This window comes from Babylonia areolata, chromosome 25, assembly GCF_041734735.1.
Source record: "Babylonia areolata isolate BAREFJ2019XMU chromosome 25, ASM4173473v1, whole genome shotgun sequence".
NCBI classification, from domain to species: domain Eukaryota; kingdom Metazoa; phylum Mollusca; class Gastropoda; order Neogastropoda; family Buccinidae; genus Babylonia; species Babylonia areolata.
This window is the reverse complement of record NC_134900.1, coordinates 7,664,976-7,685,958: the sequence shown is the minus strand read 5'-3', so window position 1 is coordinate 7,685,958 and position 20,983 is coordinate 7,664,976. Positions and strand designations below refer to the sequence as shown.

The window sequence follows — 20,983 nt, the reverse complement described above, 5'->3', positions numbered from 1 at the left end:
CTATCTGCCAGGAAGTGTCCTCCCTCCCTATCTGCCAGGAAGTGTCCCCCCTCCCTATCTGCCAGGAAGTGTCCTCTCTCCCTATCTGCCAGGAAGTGTCCTCCCTCCCTATCTGCCAGGAAGTGTCCTCCCTCCCTATCTGCCAGGAAGTGCCCCCCCCTCCCTATCTGCCAGGAAGTGTCCTCCCTCCCCTATCTGCCAGGAAGTCTCCTCTCTCCCTATCTGCCAGGAAGTGTCCTCTCTCCCCTATCTGTCAGGAAGTCTCCTCTCTCCCTCCTTCCCTTACTTCCTGGCTGACTCTTCCCTCCCTCCCTCCTCTACGCGGGGGTCGAGGCACTGGCAGGCCTGCACACGTGTTCACCTGGGAGACAAAGTCCCCACCCTCAACCCCCGTAAACAACGAGCGCTAGTGGGAGTCGAACCCATGCCTCTCAGGTTGAGAGCTCAGCGCGTTATCCACTTCACTGTAGCGCCCATCGAGAGTGAAAGGTTGAATAAGATATATGAAGTAAACCTGTCTCCGTCCACCCAAAGTCTGTGATGATCCTAAGTGTGAACACTGACGTAGAGGGAAGGAGAGATGTGAACTGTCTTTGTTGAGGGCTTTCAGACGTGTTTAGCTTTGTACAGGTGACATAATGACACAAAACATGTTTATATATATACATATATATATTGTATCCTTTAAAATGTGCTTGATTTTGTTATGCGTGTGTGTATTTCCACCATGGATGCACAGTAACACAACATTCACATCTGCGGCTTCATTTCCGCATTAGCTGTGTGTGTGTGTGCGCACGCACGCACGCACAGAACTTTCAGCAAACTCGTTCATTCATATCGCAAATCAAAGAAGTCATCTCTGGTATAAAGCAAGCAGTTTTATTACTTCAGTCTTCAAAAAATAAATACTGAATGCAACAATCAATCAGGCAGGTCTGCATCTGTGTGACCATCTTACTTTCTGGCTGCCATCTTCCACCTGATTTCTTTCACTGCACACGAACTGAAAACAACATGCTCTGAACTGTGCTATCTCTTACAGGACGAACCTGTTGAGAAAAAAAAAAAGCAACTACCCCCCAGGCTCCCCAAAAACCAACTAACCAAGTCTGTCCCCATACAACACACGTACCGTCTGATTAATACATGCACACACGCAAACATTCATTCCTAACAGACACATTCGCAAGTATTTCGTACACCACCTCTGAAAGAACACGTGCGAACGCACACATTCATTCAACACATGCAGACAAGTCAAATATACACGCCGACACATATTCTGCAAACATAAGAATGAACTTGCAAATAACACGCTCGCTGCATTGTACACACACTAGCACCTTTTAGTTGAAGTAACCACTTTAACACAAGCATTGGTTGGTTTTATATCTCACTGAATAGCTTAGTATTGTATCATTACAATATATACGTGTTACAAAAAGTATATTGTAAAATGCTTTTCTTTCTGGTTTATCTGCAGGAAGGAGGGGGCGTATGATAGCTACAAATGCACCATCCATAAAGAGCCAACTGACAATGAGTTAGTTTAACAGTATGACCTCAACCAGTCAAGATCACGGGGATACCATTAGTGCAGATTGATGTTGTCCATACAAAATGTCACAAAGTGTTCACACACCAAGACAAGATTGCAGTACAAAAGTGGGCAATGTGAGGATAATCATCTCCTGTCACTAAGAAGTGCATGTGGACAGTTCAAAAGCAAAATGGATGACAGCAGTCAGTGGAGTGATCAAATTGTGCAGGTTTTGGCTATGGTTGTTAGAGACACGAACTATTCAGCTAAGACTCCAGTTGTGGTGGGCACAAATGTTTTCCAACAGTTAGCCAAAGGAGGACATGCAGGGAACATTTTTTTTGCGAAATACCTTTGAGGTGGCAACAAGATGTCTGTTCCATGTCAGGATAGTGATGGGAGGTTGGGATCAGTTGGATTGAATGGGGAAGAATGTGTTGATTCCTGCCCATTGAAGTGTGACAGTGAAAGGGGTGTCAAGGGATGTGAAGCCCCAGTTGCATACCTCAGTTTTGGAACAAGAGCCAATCACTGACCATTTTACCCAAGGGTTTGGGTGTGATAAATAGCAAAGTTCTTGTACAAGATTTGCACAATGTCAAGCTCACTCTTTTTAATTCCTCTGATGTTGACAAAGTACTGAAAAAGATGAGAGTGACTGCAGATGTTTTGCACATTGATGCTGAATATGTTTTCAGTTTTTAGACGTTGTGAATTCTGAAGGCTGTGACCGTGCTGTCTCTCTGATCCATGTCAGACTCAGAATGATGAAGAAAAAAAAATTCTTGTTTTCTCCGCATAGGCAGATAGTAGTTTGCACAGGACAGGAATGTCAGACCCATGCCGGAGTCTGCACTAGTGGGTGACGGTTAAGTATGTGTAATTAAAATCCCTTTTAAGTTTGGTGACAAAACACCACAAGTTGGCAGATGAGTTTTGGCAATAAACTGGATATGTTCAGTGACATTTTTTGTTAAGGTTGAGTTTGACATTGGTTGAGCCAACATTGACACAAAGTTTGACACTGAGATTGAACCAGGTCCCTCATTAGGGAAGGAGCTAGACCCATACCCCCAAGAGACTTTGAAGACCGTTGGCAACACATCCAGGGTCTATTAGATGCAAAAATCTTCAGACCATCAAACTCTCCCTTTGCAAGTCCCATTGTACTTGTAAGAAAGAAAAATTATTCTCTGAGGTTATGCATCGACTATAGGAACTTAAATAGTTGCACAATCACAGATTCATACTGTGTTCCAAAGGCTGACATCTGTTTCTCACTTTAGCAAAGGCAAAATTCTTCAAGTATGGACCTTTGTAAGGCCTACGATCAAGTTTCCATGTCTGAGGAAGCAAGCAAACTTCCTGCATTCGTTACTCCTTTTGGCCTGTTTGAGTGGGACAGGCTACCCCAAGGTCTTTGTAATGCCCATGTCTGTTTCTAGATGATGATGAAAACTTCTTTAGGGACATGAAGCTGGTAAAGCTCATAATTTTTCTGGATGATATCCTGGTGCATGCAAAAACACTAGATGAGCTTGAGGAAAGAACTGTGCCTGTACTACAAAACCTGAGAAAATTCAATCTGAAGTTAGACCCAGAGAGAGTGTTTGGCGCAAAAGAAGTCAAGCTTTTAGGTTACATCATGATAATTATCTTGACATCTATTTCATACTTCCTTCCTGAACTTTGGTGCGCATTTGTTGGCGGCCACTGATTGCACTGTGGTGTCCTGAAAGTAAGGATTAGAAATCCATTGTTATCCTAATCCAGGGTTACCAGGATTTCGAATGATTTGCAGATTTCTAGCAAATTTGTGGTCAGATTTCCAGTCAAAGACTCATCTTCCAGCACATGAAAGTCTTCTTTACCAATCATCTGTGTGCGTCCATTGTGTTTGCACGTCCTGCCACTTCTGTGTTGTTTCGTGTGCTACAATTAATTTCAAATTTTCATTTACAGGATTAGTGGGGCTGTTAATTTCATTTACAGGATTAGTGGGGCTGTTAATTTCATTTTTTCATTCACAGGATAACTGTGGCTATTCCAGTGTTTCCCATTACACATTATAGTGCATCCTTTATGCACAAAAATCTGAGGAGGACCCTCAGTTTTAGTACTGTACGTCCCAAGGCCGCACACGATTTGTTCTGAGTTCATGAACAGTGGAAACCAAGAAGAGGCTGACAAGGTATTTTCCATGTGTTTTATCTGTGCATGTGTGTGTGATCATTGAAGTGGTTATTTTTTTTTTTAACACAAGGCTCTTAAAAATTCTGGAAGGACTCCTAAAAATTTACACAGAGGGTCCCTGGGATCCTTACATTTTATCTTTATGGGAAACACTGTATTCACTCCATTCTGTTATTCACAGGATTACAGTGGATATTCACTCTATTTTATTCACAGGATTACTGTGGATATTCACTATTCTTTTATTCACAGGATTACTGTGGATATTCTCCATTCTTTTATTCACAGGATTACTGTGCATATTCTCCATTCTTTTATTCACAGGATTACTGTGCATATTCTCCATTCTTTTATTCACAGGATTACTGTGCATATTCTCCATTCTTTTATTCACAGTAATCCTGTGCATATTCTCCATTCTTTTATTCACAGGATTACTGTGGTTATTCACTCCAATCTTTTATTCACAGGATTACTGTGGATATTCACTCCATTCTTCATTCACAGGATTACTGTGGATATTCACTCCAATTCACAGTGTGACTGTGGCTATTCACTCTATTCAATCACAAGATTACAGTGGCAATTCACTCCATTCTTTCACTCACAGGATTACAGCAGCCACTCACTCCGTTCTTTCACTCAGGCGATTCACTCAACTCTTTCATTCACAGCAATTCACTCAACTCTTTCATTCACAGGATTACCGATGCGATTCACTCAACTCATTCACAGCGATTCACTCAACTCTTTCATTCACAGCGATTCACTCAACTCCCTCAATACTTTCATTCGCAGGATTACTGAGGCTACCTGCACGCCTCAAGCATCTCTTTCAACAGCTGTCTCTGGCCGTGGCGGACAAACAGGGAGTAGCGTGCACGGGGGTTCAACCCTTTCCCCTGTGTCTCCATGTCTTTGGCGTCCTGCTGTGGGTCCCCACACAGCCTTGAAAGGCACGCCTCTGCACACCTGTGGGGCACACAACCAGCACAACTCTTCTCTCAGCACAACCTTCAATGCACCACAACACACACATGGGGTGATTTGTTACCTCTGCACACCTGTGGGGCACACAACCAGCACAACTCTCTCAGCACAACCTTCAATGCACCACAACGATTTGTTACCTCTGCACACCTGTGAGGCACACAACCCTCTCTCAGCACAACCTTCAATGCACCACAACGATTTTGTTACCTCTGCACACCTGTGAGGCACACAACCCTCTGTCAGCACAACCTTCAATGCACCACAACACACACACACATGGGGTGATTTGTTACCTCTGCACACCTGTGGGGCACACAACCAGCACAACTCTCTCTCAGCACAACCTTCAATGCACCACAACACACACATGGGGTGATTTGTTATGGTATGAGTTGTTATGGTAAGCAAACCAGGTATGGGTTGAATTGTTATGATTAGCAAATCAGGTATGGATTGAGTTGTTATGGGTAGCAAAACAGGTTTTGGATGAATTGTTACAGTTGGTAAACAGGTTTTGGATGAATTGTGAAAGTTGGCAAAACAGGTATGGGATGATATTGTTATGGTCAGCAAAACAAGGTGTGGGGCGAGTTATTACAGTTAACAAAACGACAGGTATGGGATTTACATAATGAGCAGTGTACATACCTGTACAAAATCTTCTTCCAACTGGTGGGTAATTTGGGCATTTTTTCTGAAAGAACGAGAAACAATGTATGTGCGAGGTACAGTCATTCAAAACATTTTTTTCAAGAACACAAGACATATAAAAGTCAAATTCCTGAGTGTGTGTATGGATGTGATGTGTGTGAGTGCATTAGTGTGCGTGAGTTTGTAGAAGCGTGTGAGCAACACATAAGTACATGTACATATGTGTAAATCATGTGCATGTGTATTAAATACACAAATAGCATATAGTACAAAATATGTTGAAACTTAGCAACATATTTAAACGTAAGTATTATAAAATTATACTTTTCGTCTAACAAACACATCTGTCAACTCAAAGTGATTCGACGACACAAACAGGATATCTTATCAACGATTCAGCGGCTGTAAGCTGTCTCCAAAAACCCTTACAGTATCTGTACTTCTTTTACAAATGGCACCATGTTTCCTGATACACCAATACTATCTCTAAGCACATGCAGGCACGCATTTAATTAACCCTGTGTGGATCTTTCCCATCTCCCAGGGCAACTTATGTGCAGACCTGCTAGTGCTTGAACCCCCTGAATCATGTGTATACACAGAAGATGAAGATCAAATATGCACGTTAAAGATCCTGCTATCCATGTCAGCGTTCAGTGAGTTATGGAAACAAAAACATATCCATTATGCACCCCCCCCCCCTAAAAAAAACAACAGAGTATGGCTGCCAACATGGCGGGGTAAATAAACATACACGTAAAATGTTAAAACCCTGCACCCTAACATTGCTCTGACATCAAAATATGTCTCATTAAAACACTTTTCATGTTCCTACACATGCACAAACCACAAAGGAAGGGACACATGCACAAACCATAGGAAGGGACACATGCACAAAGGGAAGGGACACATGCACAAACCACAAAGGGAAGGGACACATGCACAAACCACAAAGGGAAGGGACACGTGCACAAAGCATAGGAAGGGACACATGCACAAACCACAAAGGGAAGGGACACATGCACAAACCACAAGGGAAGGGACACGTGCACAAAGGGAAGGGACACGTGCACAAACCACAAAGGGAAGGGACACATGCACAAACCACAAAGGGAAGGGACACATGCACAAACCACAAGGGAAGGGACACATGCACAAACCACAAAGGAAGGGAACTACCTTCTACAGTATTTTCAATCGCCAAAGACGTGGAACAAGCTCCCTGATAACCTCTGTCATTCTGATTCCCTTGCATCTTTTAAATCTCGTCTCAAAACTCACCTTTTCCCTCAGCAATAAGTTCAATTGTGGCAGGTCTACTTCCTTTGTGTTAGCTGTGCTTGACTATGTATGTGTACATAACTACATGCATGTATATGAATGTGTGTTCGTGTGTTTATGTAAGTTTGTGCCTGCCTATGTGTGCGTATGTGTTAGGGTAGCTGTTAGATACACATGTATGTTAAAATGTGTGTGTGTGTAGTCACATTTTGGTGTTTGTATGTAACATAGATGTAATGTTTTACGTTAACAAAAGTGTTTTTGAAAAGCAGCCAGAGCAGATTTCTGGATAGTGTGGTATATAAGTATCCATTATTATTAGTAGTAGTATTTTCAGATGTGTCCACACATAGTTTGGAGGAAAAACAGTACATTTTCTTCATTTATTTTGTCCTGCATCACTATGGCATGGAAGCCTATGAAGGCTGTAACCCCCCCAGGGCTGAATGAGTTGGGTTTTTTTTGTTTGTTGTTTTTTTTGCTGCCCCATCATCTGACCATTTCAGTGGCATTACTCCCACGCCGCTCATTTTTTTTAGATTCCCCCATACACAGCCACACCCGGATTTGTCCGTCACAGTTCCACTGTCGGCAGTCCGCAGGGAACCATCGATATTAGGTCGCTGCTGAGTCACTTCGGTGGTGTTCAGTGGTGCCTGTTCTGATTCAACGTACTTAGGACACCACCTACTAAGCCCCCTACTAACGACAATACGGCTGAATGAGTTAGCACATGTAAAGAAAACCGACCACAACAAAAGAGTTGTCCCTGGCTACATTCTAAGGAAAACACATGCACATGCAGACAGAAAAAAAAGGTGTATGTATATATATATATATATAATAGTTGGTTGTGTCCGACTATGACCATCAGAACAGCAGAGGAAGCAACTGCTGTCCCGACTATTTTGGCTTGAATTTGATTATAGTGGAGCTTATCTTGCCCAAGTTACATCACCACTCTCTCAGCCAAGTGGATTTTAGCACAATCATCACCGGGATGGTTCCCAAAAGCCAACTAGCCCCCAAGCCTGCAGCACAAAGAGCCAGTGCAATCTTGCCTCCTAGTTCAAGAATCATAGTCCTTCACAAAATACTAAGCTGAAAATGATTTCCCATTGCAGTGGAGAAACCATTAATAATACAGCTCTCACTTTGCTGTTGGCCCAGCTGTAAACTTATCACGTACAGTATAGTACAATACACTAATGACAGGACACACTCACAGCACACTACACTACAATAATGACAGGACACACTCACAGCACACTACACTACAATAATGACAGGACACACTCATAGTACACTACACTACAATAATGACAGGACACACTCACAGCACACTACATTACAATAATGACAGGACACACTCATAGTACACTACACTACAATAATGACAGGACACACTCACAGCACACTACACTACAATAATGACAGGACACACTCACAGCACACTACACTACAATAATGACAGGACACACTCATAGTACACTACACTACAATAATGACATAACACACTCACAGTACACTACACTACAATAATGACAGAACACACACACAGAACACTACAATAATGACAGAACACACACACAGTACACTACACCACAATAACGACAGAACACACAGTACACTACACCACAATAATGACAGAACACACTCACAGTACACTACACCACAATGATGACAGAACACACACAGTACACTACACCACAATGATGACAGAACACACACAGTACACTACACCACAATGATGACAGAACACACTCACAGTACACTACACCACAATGATGACAGAACACACAGAGAAAAAAGTGTGACACTGCACTGTGGAGACACACATCCTATGGACAGCCCAGTTTTCTCACAGGGAGCTCTACTACAACAAAAAGCAACACAATACAACACTCAGTGCAAACACCCAACCCTCAACAGGTGTGCTTGGGACAGGTACTCACTGAAAGTCAGAAGCTCATCCTCATCCTCATCGTCGCTCTCCGCGTCACTCCAGCCCTCTTTCTCCTCATGCTCCTTGAACTCTGCTGCTGTCATGACCAGCACCTGAACCAACACGCACACGTCACACATCAACTTCTCCTCATATCATGTCTACCAGATGTTAACCTGAACTCTGCTGCCGTCATGACCAGCACCTGAACCAACACGCACACGTCACACATTGCACATCAACTTCTCATATCATGTCTACCAGATGTTAACCTGAACTCTGCTGCTGTCATGATCAGCACCTGAACCAACACGCACATGTCACACATTGCACATCAACTTCTTATCTCATGTCTACCAGATGTTAACCTGAACTCTGCTGCCGTCATGACCAGCACCTGAACCAACACGCACACGTCACACACCGCACATCAACTTCTTATCTCATGTCTACCAGATGTTAACCTGACACCTTCATAACGATATGTAAGGCTGGCGTGCTGTTGTTGCCAGTGTGTGAGTGAGTGAGAGAGAAGTGGTGGGCTGGATAATTGGAGGTGTATGCATGTGAGTGCATCAAGATTAAGCCAAAAGTACTGAATTTACTGTACATACAAATTACAGATTTTTTTTTTTTTTCCAAGTACAATGAGCATAAAGTTACCTGACATACTCTTGTAAAGCATTAGATGCAGCTGTGAAAGACAAACAACATAAGCAACTTCTTCTCCCTTGCAGTGCAAACTTGTGGGGACTGGAGAGGACTTTTGAAAACCTTCATCACTTGGCTTTCCAAAGTCAGCATGATGTTGAAATCAGTCTCACCACGCCCAAACAGATTTTCAATCATCAGATAACCAACTGATTGACCCACTTGGCTGACAGGCGCAATAGCCGAATGGTGAAAGCATTGGACTTTCAAATCTGAGGGTCCCGGGTTCGAATCTTGGTGACGGCACCTGGTGGGTAAAGGGTGGTGATTTTTCCGGTCTCCCAGGTCAACATATGTGCAGACCTGCTAGTGCCTGAACCCCCTTCGTGTGTATACGCAAGCAAAAGATCAAATACAACGTTAAAGATCCTGTAATCCATGTCAGCGTTCGGTGGGTTATGGAAACAAGTACATACCCAGAAAGCACACCCCTGAAAGCGGAGTATGGCTGCCTACATGGCGGGGTAAAAACGGTCATACACGTAAAAGCCCACTCGTGTATATACGAGTGAACGTGGGAGTTGCAGCCCATGAACAAAGAAGAAGACGACCCACTTGGCTGACACAGACAGACAGACAATGAAAGGAAGACAGATAGTAACAAAGAGAGAAACTAAGAGACAGAATGAACGAATGCATTTCTGAGGGTAATGGTGTCAGCTAATGATGCTTTTCTTTTCTTTTTTTTCATCCAGCCCTCGATAAAAAAAAAGAAGAAGAAAAAAAAAAGAGAGAGATATATAGAGACGAAAAGATGGAAGGAGACACAAAGAGAGAAAGAGACAGAGAGCGTGAGAGAGAGTGGAGGACAGGTTGTTGTGTGAAAGCCTCACCTTGAGAACAGGGTGCATGTCGTCACCAGTCAGCACTCCTTCCCTCCCCACCACATAGCTCTCATCTGATCTGTGCAGTTCCTGTCATTACACACACACATTCCATACACACACAACACACATACATTCCACACACACACATTCCATAGCTGGGAAGGGAAGAGGGATGAGGGGGGATCAGTCAAGCTCACCACCAGTGCAATAGCCGAATGGCTAAAGTGCTGGACTTTCAATCTGAGGGTCCTGGGTTCGAATCTCGGTGCACCTGGTGGGTAAAGGGTGGAGATTTTTCCTATCTCCCAGGTCAACATATGCGCAGACCTGCAAATGCCTGAACCCCCTTTGTGTGTATGCGCACACAGAAGATCAAATACGCACGTTAAAGATCCTGTAATCCATGTCAGCGTTCGGTGGGTTATGGAAACAAGAATATACCCAGCATGCACACCCCCAAAAACGGAGTATGGCTGCCTACATGGCAGGGTAAATAAAAAAAAAACAAAAAAACGGTCATACACGTAAAATCTTACATGTCTGTCCGAGTGTATGTGTGTGCGTCTGAAATCTGATTGGATGACAAGGGAAATGAATGATGAGCGCCCAGTGGCAGCCGTCAGTCGGCTCTACCCAGGTAGGCAGCCTGTGGTGCAAATGTCCCCGTGTATGTAAAGCGCTTAGAGCTTGGTCTCTGACCGAGGATAGGCGCTATATAAGTATCCACATCAATCAGTGGGACAGGGAGGGGGGACACCTGTTGGCCGGGTGCCAACACACAGCTGGCTGACCAGTTTCTTCTTCATCAAACTCTGCTGTAATACTGGGCCACAGGCATACAATGAAAATTTTGACTGCTGGAGTTCACTGTTATGCAGAGAATCTTAAACCACTTGCTTTCATGGAAATATTCTCTGACTGAGATCTAAAAATAATACGAGGGTCATTCAATAAATAAGGTGAATTTTTCGGTATAAGGACTTCTAATACAGATAGAAGCTTACTTTTTTTGTTTCGTTTTTTTTTGTTTTACTTCTTTTTCACATGGATTTAATTTGTTTTGCAGATTAAAAAAAACTTTGAGAGTTTTGGCGATTAACAAAGATGGCCGACCAAGAAGCACGCTCCAGGATTGAACAGCGGTCAGTTATCAAGTTTTTGGTTGCTGAAGGGTGCAAACCAATTGAAATTCATAGGAGAATGTCAATTGTGTATGGTGCCACATGTTTCAGCTGAAAAAATGTCTACAAGTGGGCTAAATTGTTTAAAGAAGGACGGAGCAGTGTTGAGGAAGCCTGGAAGGCCTACAGAAGTGAGGTCTCCTGAGGTGATCGAATCAGTCAATGACCTCATTCAGTCTGACAGAAGTGTGACAGTGCATGACATTGCAAGGACTTTGAGCTTATCTGTTGGGACAGCACACAAAATTGTCCATGATGACCTTGGCTACTCGAAGGTCAGCTGCCGGTGGGTGCCAAAGATGCTTACTCCAGAGCACAAACAGAGGAGGGTCGAGTTGTCCCAGCAGTGTCTCTGCCGCTATGAGAAGGATGGTGATGAGTTTCTGAAGAAGGTGGTCAAATGTGACGAGACATGGGTTTGGCACTATGAGCCTGAGTCCAAACGGCAGTCCATGGAGTGGAAGCACATAGGCTCTCCAGTGAAGGAGAAGTTCAAGTCCCAGCAGTCCACGAGGAAGGTGATGCTCACCGTTTTTTGGGATATGCAAGGCCCAATCACCATTTCATTCCTTGAGAAAGGAAGCACTGTGAACAGTGCCAACTACTGTGAACTGCTGAGGCAGGTCAAGAAAGACATAAAGAACAAACGCAGGGGTCATCAGTCAGAAGGAGTCATCTTGCATCATGACAACGCAAGGCCTCACACAGCAGCCCGAACGGTGCAGACCATCAAAGAGCTGGGCTGGGAACTGCTCCCTCATCCCCCTTACAGCCCAGACCTTGCCCCTTCAGACTTTCACCTGTTCGGTCCCTTGAAAGCGTTCACGAGAGGCACGAACTTTGAAAGTGACGATGAAGTCAAAAGTGTTGTGAGCGACTGGCTGAGACATCAGTCCAAAGATTTTTACGCTGAGGGAATACAGAAGCTTGTGCACAGATGGGAAAAGTGTGTGACAGTGCTGGGAGACTACGTTGAAAAAAAAAGAAAAAAGAAAGTAAGCTTCTATCTGTATTAGAAGTCCTTATACCGAAAAATTCAACTTATTTATTGAATGACCCTCGTAACAACAGTAATACAATGAAATATACTAACTTGATCATCTGCATGAAGTACAATGTATGAGCAATCATTGTGCAAAATTTCAGAGATATTTTTGTATATGAGGAGGTAATTCATGTTTATTTGCACTTAGGTGGAAACCTGGAGTTGTTTCTCAGCACACAGGTATGTCAAAATGTTCGGCATGCAAGGGATCAAAGTGTAGTTTTTGTTTTTCTTTAACACGAGAGATGGCTTCATCAAAATGACTTACCATTTTCTCAAAGAAACGGAGCTTGGCGGCCAGGAGTTCTGCGTCCCTGTGCTCTGCCTGGGCCACCTCGGTCACCACGCTGACTGGTATCTCCACCTGTGTCACACCAAAACATGTCCTTTCAACACACCACACTGCAAACACCATGTCTGTCAACACAGTCGTAACAACAAAACGTGTCCTTTCGACACACCAAACTGCAAACACCATGGCTGTCAACACAGTCACACCAAAACATGTCCTTTCAACACACCACACTGCAAACACCATGTCTGTCAACACAGTCGTAACAACAAAACGTGTCCTTTCAACACACCAAACTGCAAGCACCATGGCTGTTAACACAGTCACACCAAAACATGTCCTTTCAACACAACACACCACATACACCATAGCTGTCAACATAGTCACACCAAAACATGTCCTTTCAACACAACACACCACATACACCATAGCTGTCAACACAGTCGCAACAACAAAACATGTCCTTTCAACACACCACACTGCACACACCATTGCTGTCAACACAGTCACACCAAAACATGTCCTTTCAACACACTACACTACACACAGCATGGCTGTCAACAGTCATAACAAAACATGTCCTTTCAACACACCACATTGTACACACCATGTCTGTCAACACAGTCATAACAACAAAACATGTCCTTTCAACACACCACACTGCACACACCATAGCTGTCAACACAGTCACACCAAAACATGTCCTTTCAACACACTACACTGCACACACCATAGCTGTCAACATAGTCACACCAAAACATGTCCTTTCAACACACCACACTGCATACACCATAGCTGTCAACACAGTCACACCAAAACATGTCCTTTCAACACACCACACTGCATACACCATAGCTGTCAACACAGTCACACCAAAACATGTCCTTTCAACACACTACACTGCACACACCATAGCTGTCAACACAGTCACACCAAAACATGTCCTTTCAACACACCACACTGCATACACCATAGCTGTCAACACAGTCACACCAAAACATGTCCTTTCAACACACCACACTGCATACACCATAGCTGTCAACACAGTCACACCAAAACATGTCCTTTCAACACACCACACTGCATACACCATGTCTGTCAACATAGTCACACCAAAACATGTCCTTTCAACACACCACACTGCATACACCATGTCTGTCAACACAGTCACACCAAAACATGTCCTTTCAACACAACACACTACACACACCATGTCTGTCAACACACTCACACCAAAACATGTCCTTTCAACACACCACACTGCATACACCATGTCTGTCAACACAGTCACACCAAAACATGTCCTTTCAACACACCACACTGCACACACCATAGCTGTCAACACACAGTCACACCAAAACATGTCCTTTCAACACAACACACTACATACATTATAGCTGTCAACAGTCACACCAAAACATGTCCTTTCAACACAACACACCACAAGCACCATGGTGTCAACAGTCACACCAAGACCATGTCATTTGAACACACCAAGGGTGTCAACACATACATGTTGAAGAACCATATGGACTGTGTTCAAACTTCCACACACCCAGCTTGGAGCATCCCTACTGACCGTGTCATAGTGGTTGTCAGCAGGAATCTGGGCAAAGCCATACATGTGCAGCAAGCCTTGGTTGGACACTTCTCCATAAGTGTTGAACACCTCTTCGCCCTGTCAACACATCACACACAACATGCATTCAGGTCATCAGGTCACCCACAGCTTTCTCACTTCCCTTGGGATATACAATTCAGGTTTTCTTTCTCTTTTTTTTTTTTTTTTTTTGTTGTGGGGTGTGTACTGCGTGATATTATGCAGATTATATGAAGCCAAAAATCAACTGGAAAATGGGAGAGAAATACAAAAATAAAACAGTTCAAATTTTGCATCTCATTTAAAAAGAAAAAAAAAACACACACACACACACACACACACAAAACATGCCCTTTGAGGTGGAAACTGACGAAGGCAATCTCCGAACAGCACAAGACTACCTCCAAAATATGTCAAAGAGGCACAGACTGCTGAAAGGTGGCTTGAGCGGCAATAGCGCGTGCCTCCTGAGCTCTCAGAATCAAGCAGCAAAGGAAGTGAAAACGCGGTAGGTTCTGATCTGTAGGCGTTCTGACTCAGCTTTCCGAACCATGTGGGGGCAGGATTGGGAAGTAGCCCAATATGGGCATAAGCAGTCAGCTTGCTCCAGTCCAGAGCTTCCAGGTCTGAAACCGGTGTAACAGAAATCAGGGGTTGTCTGCTGATCCCGTGGCAAAGAGAACCAAGCTCTGTGGAGAACACAAACACCACACCCCCTGAAGAGTGTCCTTGTACAGGGTCCACTTCGCAATTACTGTTTGGTACGGAAACATTTCCAAGGCAGAAGTTGCAGCCCTTAACAGAATCATAAAAACTGCCACCAAGATTACCGGGGCTGACCTACCTTCTCTAGAAGACATATATTATAAGCGGCTACTCAAAAAAGCAAAATCAATCAGCTAGGACAAATCACATCCAGCTTTTGGGATTTTCGAGATGCTCCCCTCTGGTTGACAGTACAGAAGTATAAGGGTGAAAACCAATCGCTTCGCCAATAGCTTTTTCCCCAAAGCAGTCAATGCCCTCTTTCTCGAACAAATCCAGTACGATAAATACAATTGTGCAATCAACAACCATCTACCTGAACATCTAGTCATCAACCCCATCCACATGTAACAAACAACACTGCAGAATGGGCATCTAGTGCCCATCCCATCACTACCTAATTGCCAGAGCAAAACAGCACAGATAATACATCACAGACTGTGGAAATGAGAAAAAAATGTCAAGGCTAGCTTGAAAAAAGGAAGGGGAATGGATTGGGAAGGCTGAAAAAGGAGACAACAGTAAAGATAGAAAAAAGGCAGAAACAAAGAGAGTGATAGAAAAGAGGTAATTTCTAGCACACAATTTCCAGAAGGCGGGGATGCTATTTTTACTGAAAGACCCCCAGCATCCCCAATCTCACAGAACACAAAACCAAAGCAAACCACACTCATGCACGCTTCCCACCTGCTTGATGTCACAAACAGCCTTCATGTGCAATGCGTCCACTTCAAATGTCAACGCCGCATTGTTGTTGGCCACATGATTCAGAATGTCTGCCAGTGGCACCATCATTGGAAGACGTTTGCTCTCCTCCTCCTCATCATCAGAATTCTCCTCTTCTTCCTCGTCTTTTTTCTCGTAGAAGCTATAAGCCATGACGAAGGCCACCATTCGGGTGAACAGCTTCAGGCTTTGACACGCTGGGCTGTGAGGAAGGGGTCAACATTGTCATTGTCAGTCAGCACGCACACAATGCCAGACCACATGTTAACCATACTGAACAAAACACACACACACACACACACACACATATATATATATATATATATATATATATATACATACAAACCATGTACATTCAAATACATCACCCATACCAGAGTAAGCAACACACACACACACACACACACATATATATATATATGTCTGTGTGTGTGTTTTTATACATAAACGCATTGCATCCTCTGTAGTATCTCCTTCAATAGTACCTCTGAGCTATCCGGGAAAGCTAGTTCTGGAAGACTGGGGCTATGTAAGGATACACATGTGCAAGAAGAAATGCATGGATTGCTAGAACAAAGAACAATAAAGTCAGTCAGCATCCCACACCAAGTCATGTTTTAACTGTGGAAGAAAGTTGCCGCAGTAAGAAAGAACATAACATCGTCCATACCGGAGTAAGCAACAAACATACGCACAAACTATGTACATTTAAATACATCATCCATACTGGAGCAAGCAACACCCATACATAAACAAAAACCATAAAATACACATCAATATAATCATCCATACTGGAGTAAACAACAACAACACAGACACACACACACAAACCAAGAACATTCATGCTAATGTACAAATTCACACATAGTTCCCTTCTCACGCTCACACATCATTCTTCACTGTACTGTTGGATGGAAGTGAAAAACAAGGCAGGCTGTTTCCACAACTCACTGAAGCAGTTGATCCATTCCTCCAACTACTGATTCATGCTCACCCCACCCACCAAATCATCATCACCCATCCACCTCATCAATTTGACCAGCCAACCTCTGAACCCCATTTTCTGCCAATCCACTGAATCATTTTCTTCCCATACACTGAAGTCCTTCCCATTCAACCAGCCTAAATATGACACAAAACATAAAATGGAATGAAATCAAGTTCAAAACAAATATCTGTAAGAAAAAAACCCAAAACAAAACAAAACATTTAAACTTTAAAATAAAAAAAAATATAAATAATACATATAATGAACACACACACACACACACACACACACCAAAGTAAACTAACACACCTGTTTAAAGAGAAAAGAAGCTGACAGAGACACAGCTAAAAAAGGACAAGAGAAAGCAGGGAGGAGAAAGGTGAGACAAGAGCGGGAACTGGGTGTCAGTCACCTGAACACCTGTGGATGTTTCTGCATGAAGGGCAGGGCCTTGGTGTGGAAGTCCTCCTCCAGCAGCTGCAGGTCACGGTTCACCGAATGATCCACCCCTGTGCCTCGCAGCAGATCCTCCCTCTCCTTCCTGATCACACACACTACACCATGTACCTGGTCATGTGCACGTCTGTGTCTCTCACTCTGTGTAGGCATGCAAGAAGTACTTTGTGGACTTTGTTTTTCTTCTGCTGGTTGACCAGTCTGCATGTGTGTGTAACAGTTCTTTGTGAACTTTTTTCTTCTGCTGGTTGACCAGTCTGCATGTGTGTGTAACAGTTCTTTGTGAACTTTTTTCTTCTGCTGGTTGACCAGTCTGCATGTGTGTGTAACAGTTCTTTGTGAACTTTTTTCTTCTGCTGGTTGACCAGTCTGCATGTGTGTGAAACAGTTCTTTGTGAACTTTTTTTCTTCTGCTGGTTGATCCTACTCAAACAGTAATAAATATTACACAAGTCACAAGACGTGAGCACTTCAGCTCTTTGTCAGACAAAGGCACACAATTCAAACTACTGCTGCTTGTGCTAACCATCAACAAATTATAGGTAAATACGGGATTCAGAGAAATGGGCCCAGAACCTTCCCCCCAAAAAGAAGCTCCGAGTCCATTCATGTACCCTTCATTTGACAAGTATACACAACAAAAATAGCAGATGACACATAAAACACAAACAGTGTCTATTTAGGACTGAAAAAAACCCTTTAGTCTATAAAACAGAATGTGTCACACACAGAACAGACAGACAATTGAAACAAACTGCTGATAAAATGACTCCATCACCACAAACTGCTGAGTCTATTTGTTTGGTGACCAGAAGACCACCACCACCACCATCATCATCAAAAACAGCAACAATGTCTTACTCATCATGTCAAAAACATCATCAACAGCAACATTCACAATTACTCACTGTATCAAAAACATCAACAGCAACATTCACAATGTCTTACTGTGTCCAAAACATCATCAACAGCGACGAACACAATGTCAATTGTGTCCAAAACATTGTCATCAACAGCAACATTCGCAATGTTTTACAATGCCCAAAACATCATCAACAATCACAATGTCTTATTTAAATGCCCAAAATATTATCAACAGTAACAATCCCAATGTCTTACTTATGTCCAAAACAACATCAGCAGCAACAACAGCAATGATCACAATGTCTCACTGTGACTAAAACATCAACAACAACAACAATAACAGTGTCTTGTTACACATGTCCACATCACCATCAACAACAATCACAATATATTACTTATGTCCCTAACACCCTCAACAGCAACAATCACAATGTCTTAATATGTCCAAAACATCATCATTAGCAGCCATCACAAAGTCTTACTCACTGTGACCAGAACATGGGCAAGTCTAGCTGGTCTGAGTCAGGCACCAGGTCCAAGTAGGGTCGCCATGCAGACTGAGGATTGTTGTATTCATACAGAAGACCCAGAAGCAGTGGCACCCACCCACTGTCTTCACCCAATTCTTCTTCAGCTGGAGAAAAAAGAAAAAAAAATTGCTGTGAATGAAACGAATACATGTATACTGGATAAAACCACTGGAACATTAAAACACATAACCCTGCACAGTGCAATGCCTTGTAAAAGTAATTTACAAGTCACAATATCACAATGTTTAGCACCATCACTTTCTCTACCATGACATCATCTCCTCACCTTCCACCAGCAGCGGAGCAATGGAGCAGGTAGCAGGGGAGATCAGGCTGGAACGAGGGATGGTAAACAACACCTCTCCTTCACTGATGTCTTCTGTGGCCACCATGCCATACTGGGCACACACTCTTTCATTTTCAACACATACCTGCACACAAAAATCATCAACAATTTATATTTTGCTCTTCAATCTTTCATATCATATAATGTTGGTGGTAAACTATCTCTTAGTGCCTGAAGCCTTAAGAGCCGTGTTGATATATGTACTGATACTGTGGATTATTCTTTCCAAAGTGCAGAACTTTGCATTTCTCACTGTTAAATTGCAACAGCCAAGTATTTGTCCATTTAACCAGATTATGTATACACATTTGTAAGTGATCTCTATCTTCTATATTTCGGATGGCAGAGTAAGCCTTGGTGTTGTCTGCAAAAATTTTTACTTTACAATCTACCTCACTTGGCATATCATTTATAAAGTATATGAACACATTTGGGCCAAGAACACTACCTTGTGGTACACCACTAGTTACCTTAACCTTCGATGATTTACTTCTATTTACACTTACAAACTGTGATCTTCCATTTAGAAAGTCTCTGATCCACGATAGTAGCTTGCCTTTTATCCCATAGCCTCCCAGTTTATTTATGAGTCTGTGATGGGGAACTGTATCGAAAGCTTTCCTTAGATCAAGGTAGACTGCGTCGACTGGTACCTTCTCATCTAGCATGACTAACCAATCTTGTAATGTTACAAGTAGTTGTGTAACACACGAGCGCTCTCTGGTAAATCCAAACTGTTCTCTAGATATCAGATCATGTTTGGTTAAATGTTGGCAGAGAGCGCCTCGAATAAAACCCTCAAAAACTTTACAGACATCTGATATTAGGCTGACTGGACAATAGTTACCTGCAGAATTCTTGTTACCTTTCTTAAAAATAGGTCGTACTTCTGCTTCTTTCCAAGCTTTTGGTATTGCACCCTTTTCTTGTGTTCTATCAACAAGATCTTAAGTGGGTGAGCAATAACTTCAGCAAGCTCTATTAATACTCGTGGGTGTATCTCATCATGTCCTGGGGACTTCGATGGGTTTAGGCTCTTTAGAGCTTTTCTCATCTGTTCAATTGTGACTTCCATGTTGGAAATTTCAGTAACCTCTGTCTTGCATGAAAACTCTGGAACATTTACTTTACTCTCCTCGGTAAAAACACCAGCAAAAAAACTGTTTAGCACAGTTGCTTTTTCTGAGTCATTTAAACAAAGGAATACAGGTGCTAAAGAAAATCAAATACCTTGTTACAGTATAATCTAAAACAGGAAAAGGTGCACTCTCTGACTGAAAATGACATTATATCACTCATGCAGAGTATGCTGCACCTGAACAAGTCACATTCGTTTCCATGTTCTTCAACCAAGTTCTAGGTTATTTGAACTTTTTCGTTTTTTGTAAGATTTGGGTATACAAATATCAAATTATTTCTTTGAAAATGCAGGAAAGTGTATCTCAACAATCTAAAATTCGCAACCCCTGCTCCAAGTACAATAACAAAAGTGTTAAAAATTTAAAACCTGAAGTGAAGTTACCACACACGTGGGTCTCAGACCGCTATGACAAGGTGTGGGACTGTTCAATAGGCTAATACATGGAAAAATCCGACTCACCTTCGGTGAAAGGTAGAATTTATTTTCACTGCACCATTTAAGAAAGTTATCATGTTTGTCATCCAGAACACAAAGCCGTGACGACTTTGCTGGTCGTGCACATGTTTCGGATGAGCTTCTTTTTCGTTCTCCCACCATCTTGAAAAGGTTCCACACCACAGCTGCAAACACAAATGAAAAGCAGTTGCAACAACTAGACTGAGCTTAACGACCGCCCAACGATAAAGTTGTATGTGTGTTGAGCTTGTATCGCGCCTTGCGCGCAAAAAGCTGCAAAACAGAAAGCAAGCTTCTTGTTTGGCTATATAAATGTACATTATTATTATAATTATTATTAAAATCCATTGCATTCCTACGGAGTGGCTCCAACATTGCCAAGGGAGACCATTTCAAAACATCCTTCAAGAAAAGCGCACTCTAACCGCTGACTGGAAGGGGGGTTATCG

General features: G+C 42.8%; 1 protein-coding gene across 1 annotated transcript; it reads right to left on the bottom strand.

Annotated features, from left to right (window-relative positions):
* Positions 1–4,129: 4,129 nt before the first annotated feature.
* On the bottom strand, positions 4,130–20,741 carry LOC143299798 (N-lysine methyltransferase setd6-like). The gene is made up of 11 exons (XM_076613235.1): positions 20,538–20,741; positions 18,878–19,022; positions 18,548–18,695; positions 17,154–17,282; positions 15,715–15,955; positions 14,242–14,340; positions 12,639–12,734; positions 10,151–10,231; positions 8,617–8,719; positions 5,378–5,423; positions 4,130–4,708 (listed from the first exon to the last, which is right to left on the bottom strand). Exons 1-11 carry the CDS (start codon positions 20,673–20,675, stop codon positions 4,546–4,548), a joined length of 1,389 nt encoding a protein of 462 aa, XP_076469350.1. The 5' UTR covers positions 20,676–20,741; the 3' UTR covers positions 4,130–4,545.
* Between the last annotated feature and the right edge of the window lie 242 nt (positions 20,742–20,983).